General features: G+C 37.3%; 1 protein-coding gene across 1 annotated transcript in view; it reads left to right on the forward strand.

Annotated features, from left to right (window-relative positions):
* LOC139117929 (fibrillin-1-like) overlaps window positions 1-26938 on the forward strand; it is a 59335-nt gene that overhangs the window by 22308 nt on the left and 10089 nt on the right. Inside the window, exons 15-45 of the mRNA XM_070681167.1 lie at window positions 1987-2220; window positions 3501-4010; window positions 4341-4506; window positions 4948-5067; window positions 7616-7821; window positions 8082-8166; window positions 8853-9050; window positions 9525-9635; window positions 10143-10409; window positions 10509-10667; window positions 10780-10961; window positions 12423-12564; window positions 13011-13142; window positions 13376-13498; window positions 14135-14386; window positions 15177-15302; window positions 15742-15867; window positions 16138-16254; window positions 16548-16664; window positions 17012-17151; window positions 17805-17943; window positions 18470-18595; window positions 18879-19001; window positions 19433-19555; window positions 20491-20616; window positions 23068-23205; window positions 23484-23729; window positions 24164-24412; window positions 25139-25405; window positions 25992-26117; window positions 26636-26890. Coding sequence (XP_070537268.1) covers window positions 1987-2220; window positions 3501-4010; window positions 4341-4506; window positions 4948-5067; window positions 7616-7821; window positions 8082-8166; window positions 8853-9050; window positions 9525-9635; window positions 10143-10409; window positions 10509-10667; window positions 10780-10961; window positions 12423-12564; window positions 13011-13142; window positions 13376-13498; window positions 14135-14386; window positions 15177-15302; window positions 15742-15867; window positions 16138-16254; window positions 16548-16664; window positions 17012-17151; window positions 17805-17943; window positions 18470-18595; window positions 18879-19001; window positions 19433-19555; window positions 20491-20616; window positions 23068-23205; window positions 23484-23729; window positions 24164-24412; window positions 25139-25405; window positions 25992-26117; window positions 26636-26890 — 5431 coding nt within the window. The remainder of the gene's footprint in view (window positions 1-1986; window positions 2221-3500; window positions 4011-4340; window positions 4507-4947; window positions 5068-7615; window positions 7822-8081; window positions 8167-8852; window positions 9051-9524; window positions 9636-10142; window positions 10410-10508; window positions 10668-10779; window positions 10962-12422; window positions 12565-13010; window positions 13143-13375; window positions 13499-14134; window positions 14387-15176; window positions 15303-15741; window positions 15868-16137; window positions 16255-16547; window positions 16665-17011; window positions 17152-17804; window positions 17944-18469; window positions 18596-18878; window positions 19002-19432; window positions 19556-20490; window positions 20617-23067; window positions 23206-23483; window positions 23730-24163; window positions 24413-25138; window positions 25406-25991; window positions 26118-26635; window positions 26891-26938) is intronic.

Below are 26938 nucleotides of genomic sequence, written 5' to 3' on the forward strand. Positions count from 1 at the left end.
AAGGCAATGTTTCTATGAAATATTGCATGAAATCACCTCGTACTGCATATCTAAAACGCCGAGAATGTTAAGTTTTGTATGGTAGTACGAGTTTACCCAAAGGATGAAGCGTATTTGGGGAAGAAAATGTCAATTTTGGTATGATAACTTTAATCGAAGTAAGAAACTTGATACTACTTTAGGTAGTTGGTTCGCACGCATCATGTCTGGGTTGTGGCTATTGTGATCTTGATTTAAGTCTAGCGCCCTCTATAGCATTCTTCATGATTGCACCCGCGATGTGTTAAATAGTTATGTAGGGCCTCGCTTGCTGTATCGTATTTATTATCGGTCTTAGACTGTTTCACTGCATATGCGTCGTTATCTGAGGGATTGGCTCCATGGTATTGATTTGAAAATGTGTTTTGGATGGTAGAACCTTGACCATAGATATGAATGTTTGTCGGTGGGCTTGGTGTATATTGTGGTCGCTATTTTGCCATTCTCGTTGATCATTGTTGTGTCCAGGAATGGCAGTTTCTCTGTACTGTAATTTATTGTAAATTATATGGTTGGATGTATGGTGTTGCTATATTCGTGGAAGAGAAGTGTAGATTGTTCCAGAGAATTCGGACATCATCGATGAAGCGTTTCCACTTTTCTGGTTCGTGTTCTACCTGTTTCAGTATGGTGTCTTCTATTTGCCCCATTGCGATGTTGGCGTATGATGGTGCCGTCATTGTCCCCATTGCTGTACCCATTGTTTGTAGAAAGAACTTCCCGTTGAATTCGAAGTAGTTCCTGTTAAGTATGAAAGTTAGCATCTCGCTTATCAGTTCTGGTGGTTGGTTTGTGATGTTTCTGTCTATCCTGTGTTTCTTGACTGCCTGTATACCAAATTCGTTAGGGATGTTACTGTAGAGAGATACTGCATCCATGGACACCATGATTGTGTTTGGTGAATTTCTTTGTTTTGCAGATCTTCTAGGTGGTGGTTTGTATCTTTTATGTAAACGATGGGTTGTAAGTGATAGTCGACATATCTAGAGAACTGGCTTATGAGGGTTTAGCATTGTGGTATTATCGGTCTTAGACTGTTTCGCTCGGCCTTCGGCCTTGGAAAAACAGTCTGTTTTATGGGCTGACTCACACTCCCTCGGGGTACAGACGTATATGTATAGAATGTCGATGCATGAACATTCCGTTTTCTTTATGCCTGGCATTTTGCGAATTACAGCTTTTTAAATGACATGATATTGAAAGTTGATCTTTCAAGTTCAATATAGACGTTGGGAATGCAATGAGTTTTCATTTCCTTCGTAAATATATTGTTTTTTTTTTTCAAATCGACCCATGAATGCACTGCTCATTTTTATGTGTCAGACGCACGTGTACAGTGCAGTGTGGAGTGTGTGTAAATGTATAATAGTATACAGATTCACGGCCAATCATGCTGGACGATGTTCACTAGCTCAAACTCAGTTAAAATTTTTTTGTTCGTTTCCTTCATCTAAAAATTCACTTGCATCGCAACAACTATATAATAATAGAAATATTTTACACTCTATAATATACTCGGCTTCGTCTCGTACCGTCATTGTGATGTGCAAAGTTGTTATGCAACATAGCATTTAAAGAACACTGTTAACGTTTTACACAATTTGACCAATGACGTCAATAGTTTTTGAAATGTTAAAAACGGGGAAAACAAAAAACCCCAAGAATTCGGGTGATTTGCCAAAATGTGCATAAATTTACACTTCTATCTCACCCATCTTACGACTGTTTGTCATGTCCAAAGGTGAACCCTACCAGTGTTTTAATGTTGGTCAACAGGTTAATAAAAATATAATGAATGTTTGAAAAAGTGATTTTGAACAAAATATGATGTTTTATGTGTTAAACCTCTGTAAGCGATATATTACTGAACGATTAAAATGGGACGAAGTCAACCTCGATTCCCCTACTGAGCTGGACGTTGATGAGCGCTCTAACTTTCCCTTTTAGGTATATGATCGAAGTACCGGGAAATACGCTTCCGATAAAGACGAAGAAATGCTGGACAAAGTGAGTAAATATGTCAGGGATAACCGAGTTGCATACCCAGAACCGCCGAACTACTATTGGTATTGGTATAGATATTATTATGATCCAAGATTTTACGAGTTCAAAGCAGAGTGGATGCTATTAATAACTTGGTACCAAGTAGCGGCTGTACCAGTGGCCTATACCAAATACAATGTAAGTACATTATATCGTTGAAATGGTGTTGTCGATTTGTGTCACAATCAAATCTATAAATGAGTGATTTGGCTGCGTATATCGACCTTTTAGAAAAGGAAAAATTCAATTGAATAAGGTATCGCTCATACAGGAACGTCTGTAAAAACCAGAGTCAACCGACTGGATATTTAGCCACATGTGTAAAGTGGTTATTACATGACTGCTTCTCCACCCTCTTATAATTCCGATTAGAGAAATCTGATTTAAATATATTTTTCATTCGTCTTTGTGCAAGTTATTACTGTCTAAAAGTGACAATATGCTGATTTAATGATGAATGACTTGTGTTCAAATATGTTTGACTTAATGCGACATTCACAAATCAAAGTACTTAACGATTAGTTATTGTTTTATTTCGATCGTAAAATCGACAAACAGCGGATGCTCTAATTGAATAAGAACAACTAAAGTAGCCTTCCGAAGTAAAACTTGTCACATAATTTAATGGCACGCACGATATTAATATGTGAATATTGCTAGCATAGATCTTCGTCATACGCAAATTTAAGATAGCATAAACTCAAAAAATATTTTGATGTAAGATGTTAACGTCGGTTTGATAATTCCTTCCACCTTTTATTCACTTCCTTATATATCATACCATAGCGTATGTTTTCTGAATGTAGACATTTGATGTAAAAAGCCAAGCTTTATATACCCAAACAGAAAACTTGACTCCGTATGTTGAATGGTAACATTAATGTGAAACATATGCATTTGCGAAATGGAACTTTTCTTCCTCGTAGCAAATGTAAACTGTCGCTAATTTTGGGATTTTGAGAACTCAACACACAAAATCTCAGGGTCATTTTGATCGAACATTTACACTTGGACCAGTTTAATGAAGCTACCTACCTGACGAAGTTATGTCACAGTAGCAGATGCAGTGTTAACAGAATCAACCAGGATGACCACGGCTCTCGCTGATATGTTGAGGAACAGCATCCTTTCCAATAAATCATGCTTGAATGACAACTGACTTGGAATTTACGATCATTCTTTTTGTTGTATTGGCTTAGTAAACAGTGCGACTGAACAGCAAATGGTAACCTTTCTGGAGAACATAATCGTACTGGAGCGTAAATATTCATCCAGTGGATTGATCTGTATTTTCTGTGAAATGTATTTCTCCTGAGAAGTCTAAATTGAATACCGAATCCTATCACTTCCCTTTTCGAACCTCTCAACAAATGATTTCTACTCATTAATTTTGTGTTCTGGATTTTCTTTGTTTCCAGACTAACACTTTTCAAGCAGCTTTGGTGACAGACGGTGTATACGGATTCGTTGTCATTAATTATATGGAAGATGAAATGAAATGGAATTACAAAGTGCGCGAGAACAATGACGTCATTATTGGTTACCATGGAATCTACAGCTACTATTACAGCTCGTATAAATATCACTATGTACGTAACGTACAGAATCGGAACTTTCCTTGCTTCATCAAAAATACCGACCTGATCAGTACGATGGAAACACAAACAAGAAAGGAAGGTGGATATTTCGTGTTGAAAACCATTACCGATACACAGTTAATCCAAAAAAGTATTGCCTGGAGTGGTACTATCGACAACCTCATCCGGACACTTGGAGTTGGGGACTTGGAACCTGCCCGTGTGGATTTGGACAGGGAAGGCAAGATAATTCTTTCGGTAGTGGCACAGAGGAAGATGGAGAAGCAGCACAAAACTTCAATGATGACGAGATTGATCCAAATTTACTTTCAGCGATCAACCGACGACAAGGCCAGTATTATTGTAGAGCACAAACATTTGTCAATAATGTACCTACCTAAAACTTATTTCCTTAATCTTATGTGACACAATAGAAATTTCGACACCACGTGATACTACGTGTCAAATTTAATACACTATTTGATGATATGTATAATACTCTTGTTTTTCATATGTTTCAAAATTTCGAAAAGACCAAACTCACACACTTGTAATTGCTTACAATCTTACTGTTGGATGCAATGTGTTTCAAAATTCCATAGTATAACCATAGTGCAAGAAATATTTCCATCAACAGGTTGTTGAGTCATAAGAAAATAAATATCTGCTTTTTGCCCATAGGCCGAAGTTTTACGATCCAAACCATTTTCCCCAACCGTTGGGGAGCAGGGCAAAGGTGTCGCTACCGGTCTGATCACACGTTGGTGGAAGGCTACGGTAGATATGCATGGGATAGTAGTTTTACAGAAAGATGGCAATTTGGTGGTCGTTTCTTGTGGTGGAGATGGTATTTGTACAGGCTTTGGTACAGTGAGTATTTCGTTTCAAAAAGTCGCTTGAAGCATTATACAGTGCTGCATCTATCTAGCTTAATTAGTGTAACTTGTTAATATTTTCAGCCACTCTTTCGATTAAATAAAAATATTGGTATATGGTAAAAATGTGTGCACCATTCGTGCAAATTGTAAACGCGCTAACAGCTCGATGACCGAATTACATTTATACAGTACTCAGTGTACAGCTTGGGTATAATTTGTGTTACGTACACAAAAACGAAACTAACTTTCGCGACAGATTTTAATCCAGTGGGATAAGATAAGCTCAAGTGAAACGTTTCCAAGAGTAATGTTATTCAATTACATTTCACGAAAAACTATTAGAATATGGGATGAATAGGAACCTAAGGCTCAATAGCAAACTTATCAGATCTGGTCATTCTAATTTCCAGACGAAGACATATTGCCACGTTATTACTGCTGCCAGTATTCAAGGGATCCATATTTTTGTGACTTGTATGCCGAGAAACGACCACCAGGAACGTGTAATGGGTATTTCCCACCTATATGGGGTAAGTAAAACACTATAACCAGATGCAATCACGTATCTTGTAGGACTATTACTATATCTGAACATTAACAATGAGTAAGGCCAGGTCCCACTTGTATGTCCGTTAATAGCAATCTGTTTATACCCGCTGATGTATTTCGGAAATGCTGGAACCGTCCTGTTTCAACAGATATTCACCGACATCTTTGCTAAATATGGTAACATAAAGTATGATATGGTATACTACATTACACTACACTATACTATACTCTACTCTTCTCTACTCTACTCTACTTTAAGCCTACTTACTAAACTCTACTCTATCCTACTCCTCTACTCAACTCTACTCTACCCTACTCCACTATTCAATACTATAGGCCTGCTATACTACACTGTAATCTACTCTACTCTACTACACTACACTACACCACACTACACTACACTACACTACACTACACTACACTACACTACACTAATTGCACTGCTACGCACTACACTACACCTCACATACAGCTACACTACACTCAACACTAACACACTACTCCACTCACTACATTACTTTGCTCCTCTACTTTACACGGCAGTATTCATATTATACCATACATATTTATCACATGCACAAGCCAAGTTTGTCGTCTCCGAACAAAAAACACGGGATTTATTCTCTGGTCGTTCTACGTCACGACAACCCGCGTCTATGTCATAAATTTTGGTGCGTCGGACCTTTTTTTGTCGAGCTTCGGTGTGCTCGTAAATTAGACAAACAACATGGCGGCCGATGTTTCTCCCACGATCAAAAGTCATGTAATGAAATCGATATTTTCACAGACTACGACATTAATAATCCGAACAATGTAAACACAAGAGTGTACCGCCTGTATATTCTGAAGGAATTACGTGAATAATTTGCGGAAACAACGAACTCGAAGCTGGTCGCATATACCGTGGGTTCCGTACGCATTCAAGGTTGTAAACAGGGTCAGGCGCGACGTTTACAGTGTTCGCGCCGTCGAGATTCAGTCAATATTTGTTCCCGAAAAATAGCGTATCTTCGTCTGTGATAAATTTCTAGGTCTATGCTATCTTTGAAATAGAGTATAACTTTGCGGAAGGTAGCCTACGTGTAGACCGAGAGCTGTCATTTGCTCCACACACGAACGAACGTACTGAGCGCTAACGCACACGACGGACGACTGGAAATGATTGACAACTTGTGCACGGCGTACTGATATTATTCCTAAAGTAGTTCAAAAGTTTAAACGCGGAATCGTCATGGAAAACTTATTTTATTTTGCAAAAAATAACGAATTCTTGGCTTGTGCATGTGATAAGTATATTATTCCCTAATATTTTTCTTCGTTCAGCTCGGAAAATACTCGTGACGTAATGACCATGTCACCACTCGTCTTCGACTCGTGGTGACACGGTCATTACGTCACTCGTATTTCCTTCGCTGAACGAAGAAAATATTAGGGAATAATATCTAATTACATATAATAAATTACTTTAGTAATATTACTCCTCCGCCGTAATGGACGAAATCAAACTTTGCACGACATAAGGTACGAGGTGAAGCCGAGTTCATTATTGAATGCAAAGTTTGCTTGAGTCCATTATTGGCCGGGATGGGGTACATTATTGCTATTATTTTATAGTTTTGGCAATGCTAGTGAATTAATAGATGTAGAAAACGAATACTCTACTTGAAAACGAATAAAAAACTAAAGTTAAATTGAGTTTAAAGCAAGTAAGCGTCGGCCAGCATGATCGGCCCTGACCCTGTAAACTGTATACATTACACGCACTCCAACTGCACTGTACTGAACACGCATGTTGAACATAAAAATGAGCAGCATTTTCACGGTTCAATTTGTGAAATGCATGCGGGAGGACTCAGAAAATTGATAAATCGAACAGTAAGACATTATTATCAATATTGCGCACCATTATCAAGATTTATCGTTTTGTGGATTACATGGTTTATCTCATACTTTCCCCCTTTTTAAATGCGCAGTCCTTTTTTCGTTTTCCAAGAATAAACTTGCTTTGTTATGCTCACTGTGGGGCCACAATGCTGAATAATGGAAAACATTATCAGTAATAATGTGGAGATATGACGTCAAAAATTCACTGGTATTGACAAAGCTATAACATAACATAACATAACATAACATAACATAATACAATATAATATAATATAATATAATATAATATAATATAATATAATATAATATAATATAATATAATATAATATAATATAATATAATATTAATATAATATAATATAATATAATATAATATAATATAATATAATATAATATATAATATAATATAATGTAATATAATATAATATAATATAATATAATAAAATATCATATAACATAACATAACATAACGAAACATAACGTAATATAATATAATATAATATAATATAATATAATATAATATAATATAATATAATATAATATAATATAATATAATATAATATAATATAATATAATATAATATAATATAATATAATATAATATAATATAATGTTCTTGTTGCTAAAAATATTTTCATTGATCATAGGCTGGATGCTTGGAGATCCTCATTTGAAAACTCTTGATGGCGTTTCGTACACCTTTAATGGATTAGGAGAGTACACCTTGGTGCAGGTTGACGACGACTTCTTCAATTTACAAGGAAGAACAGCAAGAGCAATCACAAAGAATGGCACACAGAGCCAAGCTACGGTGTTTGTAGCTTTTGCGGCAAAACAACAGAACAGTTCTACGGTAAGGTTTTTGACATAATTTATATTTATGCAGTCATACCATAAATACTAACTGAAGTAAATGATCATATTCCTGATTAGGCGATGTCTCAATGGCCAAAGAACTAGCAATAGTTATCCAACTATACATTTGAACGGAACATGCCCTTATAAATGAAACACGAAGACTTAAGACATTAAAATAAACCTTGGAATAACTTTTTAAGATGTTAATTTATAGTCATTTTATCAAAGGCATTGAATACATTTACCACTAAATAGGTTCAAGTCCAGCTAACAGATGATGGTACTGATTATGACGTTCTCGTCGATGGCGAACTGTTCAATAAGACTTTCCTGGATGATCGTGAGTGTTACAATTTATGTTGATGTAGTTGAATATATTTTCCGGGGTTGGCAAACACAAATACTCAGACACATAGCGGTACAAAAACACTGAGACATAATAAATGTATTTGTAAAAAAACATGCAGACATATTTTTGAATGATTTTAATTACATATGTGATTGTTCATAGATACATAGATACGTAGATATATAGTTATGTGGATACATAGATACGTAGATTCATAGATACCTACCTACCTACCTACCTACCTACATATACACGCATTAATAGTTGAACTACAGTGGAGTGATCTTGTATAATTTAAACTTACCTTCGTTATTAATCACATTGTTTTAGGTGTAAGGATGTGGTTTCATAAGCCTGCTTTATCAAATTGCGAAGTGTTCGTGAGTTTTCGGGTTTGAATCCAAAGTTAGTCTCATTATACACACATACATGCACATGTTGGCACTGAAATCATACATGCATGCATTAGTTTTTTGGTTTCGGTGATGTGCTCCCACGAATTTCAATGCTTTTAAAATGTCGTTTGATTCATCGTCCCTTGTGCATTTTTATCATCATTTTTGTGCTTAGCAATTGAATCGAACCTCATTCATAGAGGATTATAAGCATACTTACTTAAGATTTTTGCTATCATTGATATACTTGATTCACCTTCCAACTTTACTTTATCCCCCCAGAACCATTTACTCCGAATGGCACTAACGTTTCTATGTCATTGAAACAAGAAGAATCCACTGTAGGGTCGGGTGCGAAAGTTAGATTCGTCGCATCATTCACATCCAAAATGTCGATATCTATTGGAGTCGCAGAGAAGATGCTTGATGTCCTGTTTTCGGCACCAGAAGAGTTCAAAGGTCGTGTTACAGGCTTACTGGGTAAATTGCACAATATGCTGTAGACCAAAGTCCACAACGCATGTATACTGTTATGAGAGGTTCAGCATAGCTACACAGAGTTGACTTCATTTACCACATTCAAAATTTGCGCTGCTGTTCGCTGCCTTGGCAATTTCCTTTTTGGTTCAAAAACTGAATAACCTTTTTGATTAACTTTATGCTTTCTTTTGGGGGGAATTAAAATTCAATTGGTAGGTTCTCAATCTTTCCTAACAAGGCTCTTTGACCATTGCTAATGCCATGAAGCATTTTGACTCCGGCTAAATTAACTACAACAATACCAGTTGAACATATTTACAAAACTATATCTCTCGTTGAAAGTGCAATTGTTGTTATTGGCGAACATCTGGATTTTTTCAACAAGCGATCGCGAAACAAATATGTTTCACATTGCCTCGAATTTACAGCTGCAGCTATTGTAATTTTACATTTGTCGACATTTCCTCTCACAAGGATTCTGGGATGGAGATCCTACAAACGACTTCAAACTCCCAGACGGCAATATAAAGCAACCCACAGGTGACAACTTTACAGACGCCGAGTACTTTGCATTCGGTCAGCAGTGTGAGTAAATCATTGTTTTATCTTGATATCGCATATTTAAGCATGTGAGTGCGCGGAGGGATGTCGGAAATGGACATAAAAATGACCAAGTCATCAGAAGGCTACCTAATGTGATATTGATTCTAAAATTGATTCTAAAATTTCTTTGTATGGTTGTCTCAGTGAGATTTTGGATTTATATTTGATAGCAAATTTCTTTGTCCACACCAGAAAGGATATCACTGGTTTCTTAAAATAGACCAACTCTATACCGGTATGCGAACGAGTTTTCTATTTCCAAGTGACAATTGAATGTGAAACACGTTCAACGTCTCCATGATAAGATTGCTCAGAAGTCCATCTTTTCATCGTGGCATTTCAAAATACCGTCAAGCAGGCAATACAGGGTTACATGCATGTATTTTCGATTAATTTTTTCCAATATTTACAGTTACCCCCTCCAATCGGACGCCTCGCATTTTTGTGCCAAATTATCACTTATTCCTAACACAATTATTCCACATGTAGGGAATATATCAGCCGATCAGTCGCTCTTCCGGTATGAAGAAGGAAAGTCGTGGTCAGATTACAACGACCCAACCTTCAAACCGTTGTTCTTGGACGAGTTAATCGACAAATATGAAAGGGAAGACCCAGCTTACTTGAGTAAGGTCCGATCTAATTGTGGCGACGATCAGGAATGTCTGTTTGATTCATTGGCTACGGAGAGGGAAGAGATTGGTCTCTTGACAAGGAACTCATCAACACAAATACGACAGCAGCAAACGGATTTGGGTAAGTAAAATCTTATTTTGTTTTTAGTTTTATGGAGAAGTAATCTAGAATGTCGCAGACACATGTGACAACGCCATTTTCTTGTTCTATGATGACCAGGTAACTTCCCTCCGAATGTAACGATTGAGGGCAGTTCTCTATTAGAAGTAGAAGTTGGAAAGGCCGTGTCATTGAAATTGGATGCGTCTGATCCGAACCCTGGAGACACCATAACATATATGCTTGCGGATGACGTGCTCGGTGCTTCCATTAACCAAGGTAAGATAATAATTTTGCACATTCAAAATATATTGTCAACATAGACTTGGTTACAAAATAGATCAAACAGTGACCAAATAGAAGCAAATATTTTATTCTTTCTGATCAACAGATGGTAACTTCACATGGACCCCTCAGGACACTGAAAAAGTCAATCTATCAATCATTGTTACCGATACTTCAGCCAGTACTTCCGTTGTGCTTCAAGTCAAAGTATGCGACTGCCGAAATGGTGGCAGTTGCAATTACAATGTATCTGTAGAAGGGTCAGATCTGGTAAATGATAAATTTGAGGTAGGTGACCAGATTTATTCTGAACATGAAACAGCAAATGGACAGCACAACACGATAATTTTTAACTTTGTGTATTATCGCTGAGATTGATATAGTCAAGTATAACAGAATGCATGTACTTCTGCAACTATCTGAAGTTATAATGTATCACGTTATGTTAGTATATTCATGTATAATGGCTTCAGAGCAAATGAAACTCTCCCAAACTCTAAAGCTTTGAAACTTGTCTTTGCAATGAAAAGGTGGTAACGTGCGATTGCCCACCTGGCTACACCGGTGACTTTTGTCAGGACGACTACGACGCATGTGCAGATAATCCATGTTTTCCTGGTGTCAATTGTACCGACAATAAAGCACCGTCGATAGGTTTTGAATGTGGAGAATGTCCGACAGGGTTGATAGGGAATGGCACGAAATGCTTTGGTGAGTATGGCATGTGGAACAAGACCACTAATTCACTTCCGGGTTCGTTAGCCACGAAGATAGTTCGGAAGAAAAATAGTGCAGACCTTGAAGTTTTGATACCTGCATGGATGCCTGTTTGGTTTGAACTGTAAATGGAAGTATTTTTGTAAAGATATTTTTCTGCTTGAATCAAAATGCAGACTGTTGTGAATAATGGCTGAAGCATTCTGTGGTAATATGTGGAGTTCTAAGGCTCATAGAAATCATAATAATAAGCCCGAATTTTGTCAAAAACACCACTGAGGGCGCTATTTTTATCGTTATCTCAAAATTTCCGTGGACATGCCAACACGAAAAATTCATCAGTTGTCAAGCTGACATTGACTTAACACATGTTAAGAGGATTCGTATCACTGAATGTTTTAAAATAGGAAAATTGAGCTCAACGCTACTGTGGTGGCCTATGGGAAATTAATTAGTGGTCTTGTGCCATATCTTTGTATACCTTTGTATGAACGTTTACAAGTTCATTGGCTTCTCATGAGTTAGAATTCATATTATAATCATATGTATAAATAAATACAAGCACCAGCTTAAAGGTATACAGTCACCTGTAATCGAAATATGCCCATATATGGTCAAAGGGGCCTTCCTTAGTATTCAAAATGCCCATGTGAGGGCGCTGTTTTTAAAAAGCGGCCACCCGCTTAAAATCTGTGATTGGTTAGATTTTCTCTTTCCATGGTAACTATGGCAATATTGACACAGGTGACAGTATACCTTTAATATTTGTGTATGAAGAAATAACCCATTACGTGTCAGAGTCTACAAACGAAGTCTTGCTGTAAAACAGTTACGTATAACATAGCTGTCTCAATCAACGTAAACAGTTATCTCTAGGAAATTGATCATATTGTTACAGTGATCAGAAGATTTTTATGCCATTACTCTTCATTCTCATAAACCATTACGAGACAGTTTTCCTAAACGCTTGGTTGGAATGGAATTTCCAGGTATGTGATGATCTTCACATTCTTGTATCATGTATATTTGCAGACTTTGACGAATGCGAAGAAGAGAGAGATTTTCACTCAAGTGAACCATTTTGCGATCAAATATGTGAAAATACACTTCGAAGTTATGTTTGCCGCTGTTCAGAGGGCTATCGCCTCGACACTGACGAGAAAGGCTGTGACAGGTAATTAATTGATATTTTCTTTCTCCTGAAGAGCATAGTATGATCAAGTCAATTGAACTACTTGCCCTTCATTGGTGTCATCGACGTTATACTATACAATTGTTAGACTTGCAGCATGGTCGCTGAAGGACAGTAGAAAACGCCTCCGAGTCACATTCTAATCCTCACACAGGACGGCTCAATGACCCACTTTCATGTAGCAATTTTGTCATAGCTACTGCACACAGCTGGAATACAAAACTGCAACAGTCACTGCAGCATACACAAATCAATCACACAAGCACGTCAGAAAGACTGATCTGTGAGTTACGCTGTGTGGCAAATCCATCTTTGTCATTGTATAAAATAGTTATCATCAATATATATATAAGCTATATATATGTGAGCTATATAAGCTCAGCCTTATTTGTGTAAATATGGTAATTTTCATAAACATTCATTTTCAGATATCAATGAATGTACGGAAAACATTGATGACTGTCACCAGAAGGCAACATGCATTAACATTGGCGGCGGATTTAACTGCACCTGTAATGATGGTTACATTGGGGTCGATGGCAACAGAACACTGTGTGAAGGTAATAGCTCCTCTTGCGAGGCTTTGGGATTTAGTAGAAATGCGTCAAGCACAATGGTCCTGACTGAGTATTATATAATTACTATAAACCCTTTGTAATCATAGTTGTTATTATAAAAATTATTTGGATATCGAAATATAAAAATATGGCCGCTACACATTCAAAATCGGAATCTTGTCAAAGTGCTTTTATCTTGCATTCAAGGGGAATAAATAGTTTTAACTGTGTTTCAGACGTGAATGAATGTTTGCAAGAGCCTTGCGGTGAAAACACAGACTGTGCAAACATCGTTGGAAGTTATAAGTGTACCTGTTTGGGTGGTTACGAATTTGACAGTGGTGGATTCAATTGCTCTGGTAGGCCGTCATTTAGTTATTTCTCTTTTGTAAGCACGTTTTTGGGATGCGGATGGACTAGGGCGACAGTGTCGATTGCCTGTTTTGATAGAATGCGCCTCCAATATTGAGACTTTCAAAATTCACAGTTCTTGTTAATCAATTCTCAACATCGAGATAACATGGGTTTCACAGTTTTATATTGTAAAAGTTAAAATTTCACATTTAGCATTAGGATTGTATAAAGAATGGCGTTAATTTAAAATTGCAAAGGCAATGTTCACTTCTTGTCAGTCGTATTTGCTCGTTTGCCTCCGATGCGGAGTTTTGTGGACGAGAGGTAAACGTTGAAAGGAAGGTAAAAAATGTTTTTAGCAAAGTCTTTGTTAACATTTTAATCTTTAATTTTCAACGATTTATATCAAAGCTTACTTTGTTGTCAGTCAAGGCACTGGCTTGAAGATGAAGTTTAGAAAATGGTTATTTTAAGGATTAAATTGAAAATTTTGACGGCGTCCTTGGCTGTAAATGTTTACTTACGACTGTAATGCATAATCATTGGGGACTGTTCATCTCTCATTTGCGTTTCACATGTCAGTTGCGATCAAACAAGGAAGCGTATACAGAAAGTACGTAAAGTTATGTTGCTATTTTTAGATGTAAATGAGTGTGAGAGACACACAGACAACTGCAGTCCGCAATCAACTTGTACCAACACGATTGGTTCCTTTAAATGTCGTTGCAATGATGGATGGACTGGAAATGGAGTCAACTGCTCCGATGTCAAGGAATGTAGTGACATCACAATGAACGATTGTCACGTAAAAAGGGCAACCTGCACCGAACTTGAAGGCAGCTATTCATGTGCATGCAAACCCGGATATATCGGAGATGGTTCAACTTGTGAAGGTATGGTAAGATCATAAGTAATAGCCAACTCAGGTGTTGATGGGCATATAGAAGAATTTGGTGAATCACCAAACATAGAACAAGCCTGTGGGCGAATGCTGTACAAAAAAGTATATCTGATTCGAAAATGTGCTCACCTGTGAAGGAGATATTTCTCTTATATTATATAATGAGTTTATGGCGTTCTAAGGTGGTTTTAGTGCCACAATAGGTTGTAGTACTTTCGAAATTGAATACGCCTCAGTGTACGAAAAGGTTAGAGCCAAGAGAGGAGCATTGCGTTATGTGGACATTTTTCTCGCCCACTCAGACATGTCAGTGCAAGTTAAGCACATGATGAAATTTTGACCCCTAGCGAATGTTCCAATTTAGCCTAAAACCTCGATTTGAAGGGTTTATTCTGCCTCTGAAAACAACGTTCATGTCTTTTGATTGTTAATTTGCTCTAATCAAGAATTTCCTTGTCATCTAAACTCCTTGTATTATGGTGTCGACCTTCTGTACTAGTTGAAGGGGCATTATTTGTACATGTACTCAGTAATATTTTACCATTGCTGGTGTAAGCTTTCGTACGATCAATGTGACGCATCGGCGTATTTGACACACTGATGTTACAGTTACTGTATTAGAATTATGAAGTTTTTAATTAGTTAAAACGAGATATTGTTATTTTGGTGCAAGTTTGCGTCATTGTGTGTCGTCTTAGACAACTTGACCTCGTCTGTATTTGTGTACATATGTGTCCGTCAATATGAAAACATAATAGACTGACGTGTTGATGGTGTTTCAGATACGGACGAGTGCGATACTGGACAGCATAGGTGTAAAGCCGAGGGATCACAGTGCGTAAATAAAATTGGGTCCTATATATGTGTTTGTGCGGATGGTTACACTGGTAATGGGACCTTCTGTAGCGGTAAGATGTGTCTAAGGTTTAACGGCACATTGTGTGTTGCGCATTCAAAATACAGAATCAACAAGTATTTTGTCATTGCCGGGTCATGCATATTTAACACAATTTTAGAGAGTATAGATTATGCAGGTTTCAGGATTGGCAACTGCTGGAAACTGAATATTTATTGATATCATTCAACTGTATAATTTCGGGCCACCCATATCTATGAGATACGTGTTTTAATTATTAGGGGAAGTTTGTTCCAAGCTTTGGTATATGTTATCAAGAAAAGCATGAATACCTGCCATGAATTTCACGTTATTAGCTTTTACATTCCTGCGATATTTCAGCAAAGGTACAATATTTTCACAATATTCTGATATGCATATTTACTTTACTTATGTCACCTCCTCTTCATATATCTAAATTTAGTGCTTTAATGTAAATAAATTCGTCTTAGATGTCAATGAATGCGCGGACAATTCTACGTACTCGTGCTCTGATTACGCCTTGTGTGAGAATATACCAGGCTCATACCAATGTATTTGCAAGAATGGTTTCCTTGGAGATGGGCAAACATGCTCCGGTAAGATATCAGCTGTACATGTATGTTTTCCTTGATGTTCATTTCTTGATCTCTTGAATATCCACATTTACTAAGAATTGCCTCCTCGTGCGATGTCTTCGCCTTTATTGAATGGCTAGCTAACAATCGCTACACTGAATTTGACTAGTCTGCAGTTAAATATACATCATGGTGTAACGATGTGAGAAACCAATAAACCAAGTTTCTTTCTGACAATAACATTTCTGGTAAAACCAAGTATCTATATTTTCTGAACGATTACGAAACTAGATATCGATGAATGTGCTGATGATAATTGCCATGAAGACGCCACCTGCTCTAACACCCTTGGTAGTTTTCAGTGTCTCTGTAATCCTGGATACACCGGCGACGGAACAAGTTGTGAAGGTCAGTGTGTCACATTTTAAGCGTGGACTTCACGTAGAAACTTTTCGACGCAACAACGAGTTTCAGATATTTGATTCAGAGTGATATTTAAAGATACTTTTCAATTTACGACTTAATCAGTGATGATAATACTAATCACCCTTAAGAAGTCTAAAACTTTTATATCACTATGAAACCTTACCAAGAAGCTTAAACAATCGTTCCACTGTATGTATAAACTTACAACAACAGTAATCAGTAAGAGGGAATAGTGAAAGAACTAATGACAATATGAGTTCATTCGCCTTTTTCAGATATTGATGAATGCACTTTGGATATTTGTGAACAGAACTGCACAAACGACGACGGTGTTTACCAGTGTTCCTGTGGAAATGGCTACATACTTAACCCTAATGGAATTAATTGTGATTGTAAGATGCATAGAAAATATCCTTATAATTCGTAAGGGTTAGCTGGTATCCCTAGTTGCAGATAAATTACCATAAGACGACATCGTTGATCGAAGATATCACATTGATTGAAGCTGTTTTGACTGAGTTGGCGTTCGAGCACTGATTGTTACAATTGGGATTCATGAGAGAGAGAGAGAGAGAGAGAGAGAGAGAGAGAGAGAGAGAGAGAGAGAGAGAGGAGAGAGAGAGAGAGAGAGAGAGAGAGAGAGAGAGGGGGGGGGGAGAGAGAGAGAGAGAGAGAGAGAGAGAGAGAGAGAGAGAGAGAGAGAGAGATGCCCTTTAACGTGAATTTGTATTTCATGTAGCCATCAACGAGTGTTCGTATCAAACTGACGAGTGCTCTCAACTTTGCGAGGATACTAACAGCACTGAAGATTCTCATATGGGTATAGATGCAGTTGTGTGGACGGATTTTACCTTGATGATGATAACCTTACATGTACAGGTTAGCCGGTGTATTAATATTAATTAAGACATTCATTCTAAGGTTCGAAGGCATATAACCTAAGCCTTGTCTATGTTTCAGGAGACCCTACGCGGAATATCATAGAAATTGATCAATCGAGCTTTTTTTCATGCTTCATTAAAAGGGCCTATAGTAAATAAATGGTAATGATTGCCATCCGTTATCCGTAATTGATGTCAAACGTCGTATTACACACTGTTAGTGATATAGTATAACGGCAAACAATTTAATCGTTCATTGAATGAAACCTGCATATTCGTGTAGATTAGATGGAGGAATCTACATTTAGCATTAGAAGTTCATAGTATTCGTCTTCGACAAGATATGGTTAAGTGAATTCATCCTTTTCTACAGTGAATGAAACGCGCAGTTGCTCCAAGGACTGTATCAGTGGCACCTGCTATCTTAATGGAAATGATGAGGAAACCTGCTACTGTGATCGGGGATACAGGATGAGTGACACGAATGATACCCTGTGTACACGTATGTACTTATATAAGTACTCTCTAATAGAGCTTAGATCTGGAATTCCGTTTCTCTTGTTTTGATGAACAACAGGCTGCAGAGGAGCCTCATTTTAAGACTAATAACGTATTTAAAGAGACACTTATATTTTCAATATTCAGCGATAAATGAGTGTAATGGCACGGAGGATGAGCCAATGCAATATAAACAGGCATGTGAACATACCTGCATTGACGAGACGCCTGGCTACAGATGCGAATGCAATGATGGTTATGAACTCACAGCTGATCTACAGGACTTGTTCTGGTGAGGATGAATGGCTGTATGGCGTCTAGTATAGAGATATTTTCTCATTGATATCGTGCACAATGGAAATCATATTACTTCTGGGATAGCTCTCGATGCCATGTTTGCTTTGTGTGATTTTAACTGAGATTTACACATTAGCTAATATGGAAAATCATATTGATCGATATTTGCACAATCCTGATCCTTCATGTTCTCCCTTTATTTTGAAGAGATCGATTTCTTGGTGCAAAGTATTAGTAATGAAGAAATGTTTAATTGAAATTTTTCTAGATAGGAGCGTTTTGTTTGGTACAAGATTACCAGCAGCAGATATTTAGTTGGTGTCTAAAATAAAATTTGAAGGATGCTCGAATGGATACATTGCTATTTGTAGACATATGTACTAATTATATGGATTTCTCAGTTATGCATTTGATAGTAAAAGATAATGACACCGTCAAGGTTTCATGAATCGATCAACATTGCGTCACTTGGATTTGCAGAACATATAAGAATAATTCAATCATTTATTTGGTTCTCACAGACAAAGATGAATGCATATTGGAAGAAGATAATGATTGTACAGACAATGAGATATGTTTCAACAACGATGGTGGTTTCGATTGTGTATGTAAAGACGGCTACAACGCTACAGCCTCGGAATGTGAAGGTAATTATTTAATACGGCGCACTTTGAAATTGTGATTGAGTTTTTAGTTACAAGAGCGAAGACGGTAAACGGTATCAACGATTTTGAGACTCTGACTAGCCAAGTTTTCATTATGTTATTTCAATAATGCGTAATTGGTTTTGGACTTTGATGTTTGATATCCGTAATATTTTCGGACATTGTGGAAGGTACTAAATCTATCCGAGTCTCTTCTTACACGTTTTCCCTACCCTATTTCAACTTGTCACACTGGAGTTTGCCCATTGTCGTGTTTTCTTGACAGACATTAATGAATGTGAGAACGGCGTGGCTGCCTGTGATGCAAATGCTAGCTGTAACAATACAGAAGGATCCTTCTCCTGTAAATGTAATGACGGGTATGAAGGCAATGGATTTCTATGTGTAGGTGAGTAATCAATCTAATCTTTACGAAACGACAACGGTAACACAGAGCGATTGATATTCGTTTTTCATTCCGTTTTACTCACCGTCAACTTTGATCTCTGGTTAGGTATCTTACTACTCCTATTGCTGCTATGAGTCGCTGCCAAAGCTGTCTGTGAAGTCCCTCCAATCACAACGCTGGTCTTCCCGAGTCATTTCACATTCTACTATACCATAAGATCGTTTCATTGCTTGCTAGTCCCGTGCTTAGTGAACAAAATGCGTGGATGTTTCTTTACAGACAAAACTGGCAGAGGAAATTGTTGAGAAAAGTGAGTGGGCAATGATAACAGAACCCACGTTTTTTACAGTAAAAAATATTCATTGTGCTCGTGACCTAAATATCCCATTATATTTCTCTCTTTGAATTTTTACGACTTTTTACTCTTTCAGACAAAAATGAATGTTCATTAGATGAAGATCCCTGCGATACGAACGCCATATGTGCAAACCTTCCCGGGTCATACAATTGTACTTGTATCACGGGTTACAACGGTACCGGTGAAAGTTGTGAAGGTGTGAACCAACCTTCTTCAAAAGAGAATGATATAAAGTCCTTCAAACATCAAATTTTAAATGTGTGACCAACTTTAGGCATAGAAGGTAACACATGTATTTACATGCCTTCATCGGATAGAATTTGCTCAAAGTATGCCACAACGATAACTTGCTTTTGAGATCTAACCACGTTATATGTGATGTCACATCGCCGATTACATACACTGTAAGTAATTGTAATTCTATACTCTGTATATAAAACGTTATATGTGATGTCACATCGCCGATCACATACACTGTAAGTAATTGTAATTCTATACTCTGTATATAAACACGTTATATGTGATGTCACATCACCAGTTACATACACTGTTAGTAATGGTAGTTCTATACTGTGTATAAATAGAAATCTGTAACCATGTACAGGCGAGAGATACTCAATGACGACGGGAGTTTCAGCACGATGCTCCCTAATGGTCGCGATGTCTTGGAAAGTCTTAATTAGCCAAAAATGACATAGTCCAAATCAGTCCATGCTGACTTGACTGCTCACAGAAGTCTGTAGCATCCAATCTTCGGTCATTACTGATGACTTTAGCTGTCACGTAAACATACATAACAATTCAAGCGAAGAAAAAACTACAACAAAGTCAAAAGGAAGTTTGGTGGTTATTCTCAATATACGCCAAGGCATGAATCGTTTTCAGTCATTACAAAATATTATAAATGTAAATTACACAACAATAAATAAGATGTTGATCTCAGTATTCTTGCAGTGACATTTGATACCAGCAAACACTTTGAATGTAGATTGCAATAAAGAAACCGTGTTATTTTGATAGTAAATTTTTTTATCATTTTCGAATTTCCCGATACACCAGGCATTTGAATAAAAATGAAGTTCGCTCTTGTGTTTGGGTTCAAAATTTAACGATCGCCATACTTCCTTTCAGATATCAATGAATGTCTTAATGAGATGCATGACTGTCATGAAAAACACGGCAACTGCAGCAACACAGTTGGTTCATTTACTTGCCGATGTGAGTCTGGATTCATGGGGGATGGTAGGACATGTCTTGGTAAGAAAGTGTTACCATGGTGACTGAATAAGGACATAGTGTATCTCTATTCTTCTTCAAAATTTTTCATCCTGAATCCTAATAACCTTATCAAAAACTCAAACAGTTATTACTATATTTTGAAGGAATCATTTGCTATACAGATATTCACTGATACAAAATTCCTGGTAAAATTCAGGATCCGTATTTTACCATGTGCCCTAGTAACTGATCATGAATATTTGTTTTCCGTCGATTGTCAAAGGTATGTTTGTAACTCTTACTATTTAGTGGGAAGGTAAATTAAAAACAACGGCATGCAAAAGACACCATGAATTAGATCTATAAACGCTCTATCTGTTTAGCTAAAGGTCTGGTGAAATGCCCATGTTGCAAAATCACAGAAATACCGTTGATAGTCTATAGAACAGTTATGTTTATTTCTTTTGTCGTTTAGCGCGCGATTATTAAAAGGAAAATGCAATATTGGCGTGTCCCCAAACCCTCTCCAGTCGACTTTTTTCGGTTTTCCGAAGTTTGCCCGACGTCGTATCTTATAACACTGATAACGGGAAGTAAGTATTTCACACCTTCGTAAGCTCCCCACGGGGAGTAAGCTTAACTTCTAGGGTTTCCGCTTGCATAATTAGTATCATACTCTGTTCACGCTAACGCTCGCAACACTTGCAAAATGCGATAAATGAATAATTGAATGCGGCGAAAATTCTATCAAAACGATTCTCCACGCTTGCGAATATATATTTTGACGTGAAATTCGGTTTCGCCAGCCAAAGCTACAAGTTTTGCAGATTGATCGAAGCGGCTAGCAGTCAGGCGGCGGAAAATCGCCGCCTAAAAGCAGGACGATCGCCGGGTGAAATATGCACAGATCGTTTCTTATGGCAATAATCCTTCTAAAATTGAAAAGAAAACGTAACTAACGCGATGAACGGTGCAAATAGATGACATACTCTTTTCTCGCTAAGTTACTTCCGGGTTTATCGCTTAACTTACGGCTCAATCGAGGTCTCATTCTTGTCCTCCATATATCCAATCATGAGATGTACAATCTATGTATTGTATTCTGTGATTTGTTCGTTTACATCCCCGACATGTATCGGCTGCTCTGATTTGCTAAAATTTTTAACGCAGTCAATTGCCATAGCTTTTCACAAAGGCGTCGTGAAGTTCATACCGTCGTCGATCCCGTTTTAACAAGGGATAATTACCGGCACTAAATGATTTTTTTGGTTCGAAAAAGCAATCGAAGCACAGAGAAGTACGTCTGGTTGTTTTATCTCGTTTCTAGTCGTGAATTTGCGCCTAAACGTGGTCTGTCAAGTCGATACTGATTGCCCATGCTATTCTTATGCATGTGTGCATCATATACATTGCCGGTACAGAGTCATTACTGATACGATTTACGTGAACGAGCAAAGCCGACCTTCATTGACCGTGGATTTCGTTTACATGTAACAAAGCGCTTGGTCGAGCAATTCTCCATCAGAGCACAGTTACGTGTGGTTCGATACATAGCGGCCGCCGCGTGTTATTTTCCTATTTTTCTATGCATACCATGCGGCGGCCGCTGTGTATCGAACCACACGTAACTGTGCATCAGACGTAGCGCTGGCGGGAGTCTGCTTGTGAGAAACGGACGGCTAGCGTGGGTTGCCCCGTGGAGGTATTACCTCCACGGTTGCACTGATCACACACTGGCGCGGGGATCGCTATTTGATTTAAATGATCAGCGTTGTGACGTCAGAGTGTACCAACCATGACCAAACTAAGGGCGTGGCCTAAGTTTAGCGAATTGACCCTGCACATAGAAATATAAAAAAATAGCACTCACGCATACTTCTATGTAGAAATTTTGTTGCGAGTGTAACAATATTGCCACCTGGAAGCTAAATATAGCTCAGCAGTACAGGTTGATTTCACCAGACCTTTAATGTCAAACACAATTACTACCTATTGTAGTTTGATCGTTGTCATCAGATTTCATCTGTGTTTGGCATAAAGATCTCTCTTGCTAACCATTTTAAGTGTGTTTAAATTAGCATGCATTTTGATTTGCGCATTTTCGTTGAGCAAACTTCAAAAAGCTATGTTCTCCTGAATTTCACAGGCAAGTTTTAAATAAGATAGCGGTAACTACAGATCACCTGTTTCTTATTTGTTCAACTGATGATGAATTTGCATACGTATTTATTGTGCAAATCACCATCTCTGTCATATATCTTTGCAGGTGATCGACAATAATGTAATTCCGAAGTTACTAAATGTTTGTAAAATGTGCATGACAGTATGGACTATATTTACAGTTTTAGCATAACTTACTTTAAATCTGAAAGTTCTAGCTTTCATATATATTTTGTTTCACTAACCTACCGATCTAAAAAGAGCATATTGTCATGGCCCTTTGTACCACTGTAATTTAGCAAACATGAAAATATAGCATAACTATTACAGACATTGACGAATGCAAGTTACCAAGAGACGACTCCCAGGCCGATAATTGCGCTAGTGATGCGGTATGTGTAAACGGACAGGGTGACTTCAACTGTACTTGCAAAGACGGTTACAACGGTACAGGCATCAAATGCGATGGTAAAATATAATTCATTTGTTCAGTACTTTTTACACTTTAATGTCAAGTATGAGTTACCGAATATGAATGTAAACTACCTATTAGTCTTACCATCTTTGAAAAAGTAGAACAGACCTATTAATGATATATATAGGCTTTCTAACGTTATTTCTAACTTATCGAACTGGAAGAGGTACGGCTATTTTCAGAGCAAAGAAGAGCCTTTTCACTTTTATATGTGTCGTGTGTCAATGTAACCGAAAAATGATGACCATTTTTTTCATACATTTGTATATAGATATTGACGAATGTCTCAACGGTCATGATTGTGCAGACAATGCTGAATGTACGAATATCCCAGGGAGTTACAGATGCACTTGCAACACGGGGTTTCGCGGAGACGGAGAAGACTCTTGTGTTGACATTAATGAATGTGAAGAGAATATAAATACCTGTCATGACGATTCCACGTGTAACAACACAGTCGGTTCATACACGTGTGTCTGTAAGGAAGGCTTCATGGGCGACGGAGAAGACTGCCAAGGTTTGCAATGCATCATGCAAAAGAATATTATGCTAGTTTTTTTGTTCGAATGACAAGAGGAGATGAAAAACCAACAACTTCATTGATAGATATATCTAAATGTATTGCAAACATTTTATAAGTCCAAAACTTTTGACGACCTATTTTGTGAACTATAGAAATGACATGTTTCCACCATATAATAATTTGTAAGAGCAATACCGGTAATTAATTTTGTCAGTAAATTCAACCTGAAATATTAGCGTCACTGGAATTTGAAATAGCGATAAATTTATAGTTATTTTGACTTTCATCAAAATTATGTAATTCTTATTATGAAAGAGATAGGCCTATGTAAAGTATCATGCATCAAATATTGTACTTACAGTTTGCTATGATCAAATAACGTTAAAGGCATGCAGGTTTTATGATGTGATTTTTTCTTAATTCTGCAGATATTAATGAATGTAATGGCTCCGAAGATAATGACTGTCATATCAATGCTACTTGTATCAACAAGATTGGCTCGTATGGATGTTTGTGCAAGGCCGGCTTCGATGGAGATGGCAAAACCTGTAATGATGTAAACGAGTGTGAGAGACTAACTGACGACTGCTCTGATGAAGCAGACTGCATAAACACAGTCGGATCATTTTACTGTTTATGTTTTAATGGTTATCATTTGAACGGAACGATGTGCGAAGGTAATGACCTTTTTATTCATGTAAGCATTTCATCGCTGTTTCGGAGGTTGGCGAATACGTGTAAATGGTTTTGGAGTTTGCAACCAGAGTTACATCTTACTGAGTGATATTGCTTTAGTATCCAGAGTATACCGCAAGGAGATGACTTTTGATGAGAAGGCTATGCAACATTAATCGCATATTTATCACAGCAAAGTATTTTGATAATCTTTGCGAAAACAATTTGATGCGAAGAAAGTTATTTATATCTTAATGCCAAATGTTTGGTGTATTAATATATCTTTATACAGATTGTATATTGCTTCACTAGCAAAAGGTTATGCTATAATGATTCTTTATCAATGTGTAATATTATTTCATCTTTTATGCACCGTATATCTGTAAAGGATAGAATGGGAGGAAAACAGTATTTGTTAGCGTCGAAGATTATTCAGTTTGATGTGCTACCATAACAAGGCAAACTAATCAAGTGTGCCACGTTTGCCTAGGCCTCTGTTGCAAACCAGTTATTACTTCTACCATTCGAAAAATAGACACTTGCCAGTTAGAGAAAAATATGTTGTACTACCGATCATCATTATCTAATTTCTTTTCTAAACCTTATTTTGTTATTTCTAGACATTCATAATAGCCATACGCATGTTTTAAATTTCAATTTACGTTGCAGCGTTTTCTGTTAATTGTTCATATTTCAATTAAATATTTACTTACTTTCCCTAATACCAGATGACAACGAATGTGCAAGAAATGATGATAACAACTGCCAGTCCGATGATGATGGTGGTGAATGTATCAACCTTCCAGGAAGTTATGAGTGTACATGTAAAACAGGATACACAGGAGACGGTAGAACAAGTTGTACTGACATAAATGAATGCACTGACTTGGAAGAAACGCCATTCTGTCCGACGAACTCTCACTGTGAAAACACTCTTGGGTCGTACAGCTGCGTATGTGACCAAGGTTACGAAAACGACACCTCGTCCTGTAAAGGTGGGTTATGTACTACCGAATATGATCTCTTGAAGAAAATCGACTCATAGGGCAATAATACGTCATATCAATAAAGTTAACACATAATTTATAAGGCTAATAGGTTTGAATTGTTTAATGGAGAGCTAACTACCCTTCATCCCTGTCAGTCTTTCATGTTCTCTATCATCCGTGCATATTAGGCACTTTTCCAACTACGTCCATTAATCGCGAATAAATATTTTTATGATATTAAAGTTCACATGTAGATGGCAATTTCCAGCGTTTTTGTTGTTATGCAAATGTCACATAAATTGCATTTTCAGACGTTTATAACAATAACGGTTTCATCAACAATGCCTCTGGCGAATTTCGTTTTACTGAATTTTTAAACTGACAATTATAATATTTTAAAAATTTAAACGTGGTGCTGTTGTACGATTGGAAACCCTTTTTATGGCCTGTAGATTTAAATGAATACTTAAAGCCTTTCTTAAGTAATTGCATCACTCAAATGTACTCTCTTCAGACCGAGATAGAGTTTCAGATCTCTAAATGATTATATAATTGTATGACAGGTAATTGATCTTGACGTTCGTTTCTCTAGATATTAATGAATGTGATTCGCATAATAATTGCAATATAAGTCAAGTTTGTGTTAACCTTCTTGGCGGATACGAATGCAAATGTGATGAAGATAACGGGTATGTTGAACAGGATGGCATTTGTCAACGTAAGTATATTGAACACTGCTTAATCCCTGCTTTAATTTTGGCCACAACGCTAACAGTGATATGAAATACAAAAATACAGAAATGTCGATCTGGCAGCTTTAGCGTTTCAACCGTCCACAGATTTGACTTAATTCATGCACATTACAAAGAGGCTGTTGGCCATAATCGAGCTACACAGCCATCGGCTCCATTCTTCTAACGGAGGGAAATAATTTGTTTTATGTGTACGGTAAAGTAGACATAATCGATTTATGCGTATGACAAAATTGACCGTAGAATATGTTTTATACGCTGCAAACTAGTGATGGAAACGACATCGGGTGCACCAAAAGAGCAAACCACTATGTCAACTCCTCAAAGCAATATGACCGAACTTCAAATGCAACAGAAGTGTCAACCACACAATCACCCACTGTCACAAGAGAAAGTACAGCACAACGACCATCAACAGAACAATCGTCAACCACAATGACAACAGAGAAGCCAACTACTGTCGCAATTTCAACTACCATTACAGCAGACGAACAATCGACACAACCACCTAGTACCTTCAGTACAACAGAAGTTACAACTTCAACACTACCAACAACGATAGGAACAACAGAAGAAGAAGATACACAGCTATCCTCAACCTTCAGGACAAATGAAGTTACAAATGCAAAGCCACAAACAGCAACAGTAACAACAGTAGAGCGAGAAAGTACACAGCCACCTAGTATCTTCAGCACAACAGACGTTACAACCGCAAAGCTAACTACAACCATAGAAACGAGTAAGGAGTAGGCTATGTAGCCACTTATTATGATCAATTTTAGAACTG

Source organism: Ptychodera flava, chromosome 18 (assembly GCF_041260155.1).
Source record: "Ptychodera flava strain L36383 chromosome 18, AS_Pfla_20210202, whole genome shotgun sequence".
In the NCBI taxonomy this organism is placed as follows: domain Eukaryota; kingdom Metazoa; phylum Hemichordata; class Enteropneusta; family Ptychoderidae; genus Ptychodera; species Ptychodera flava.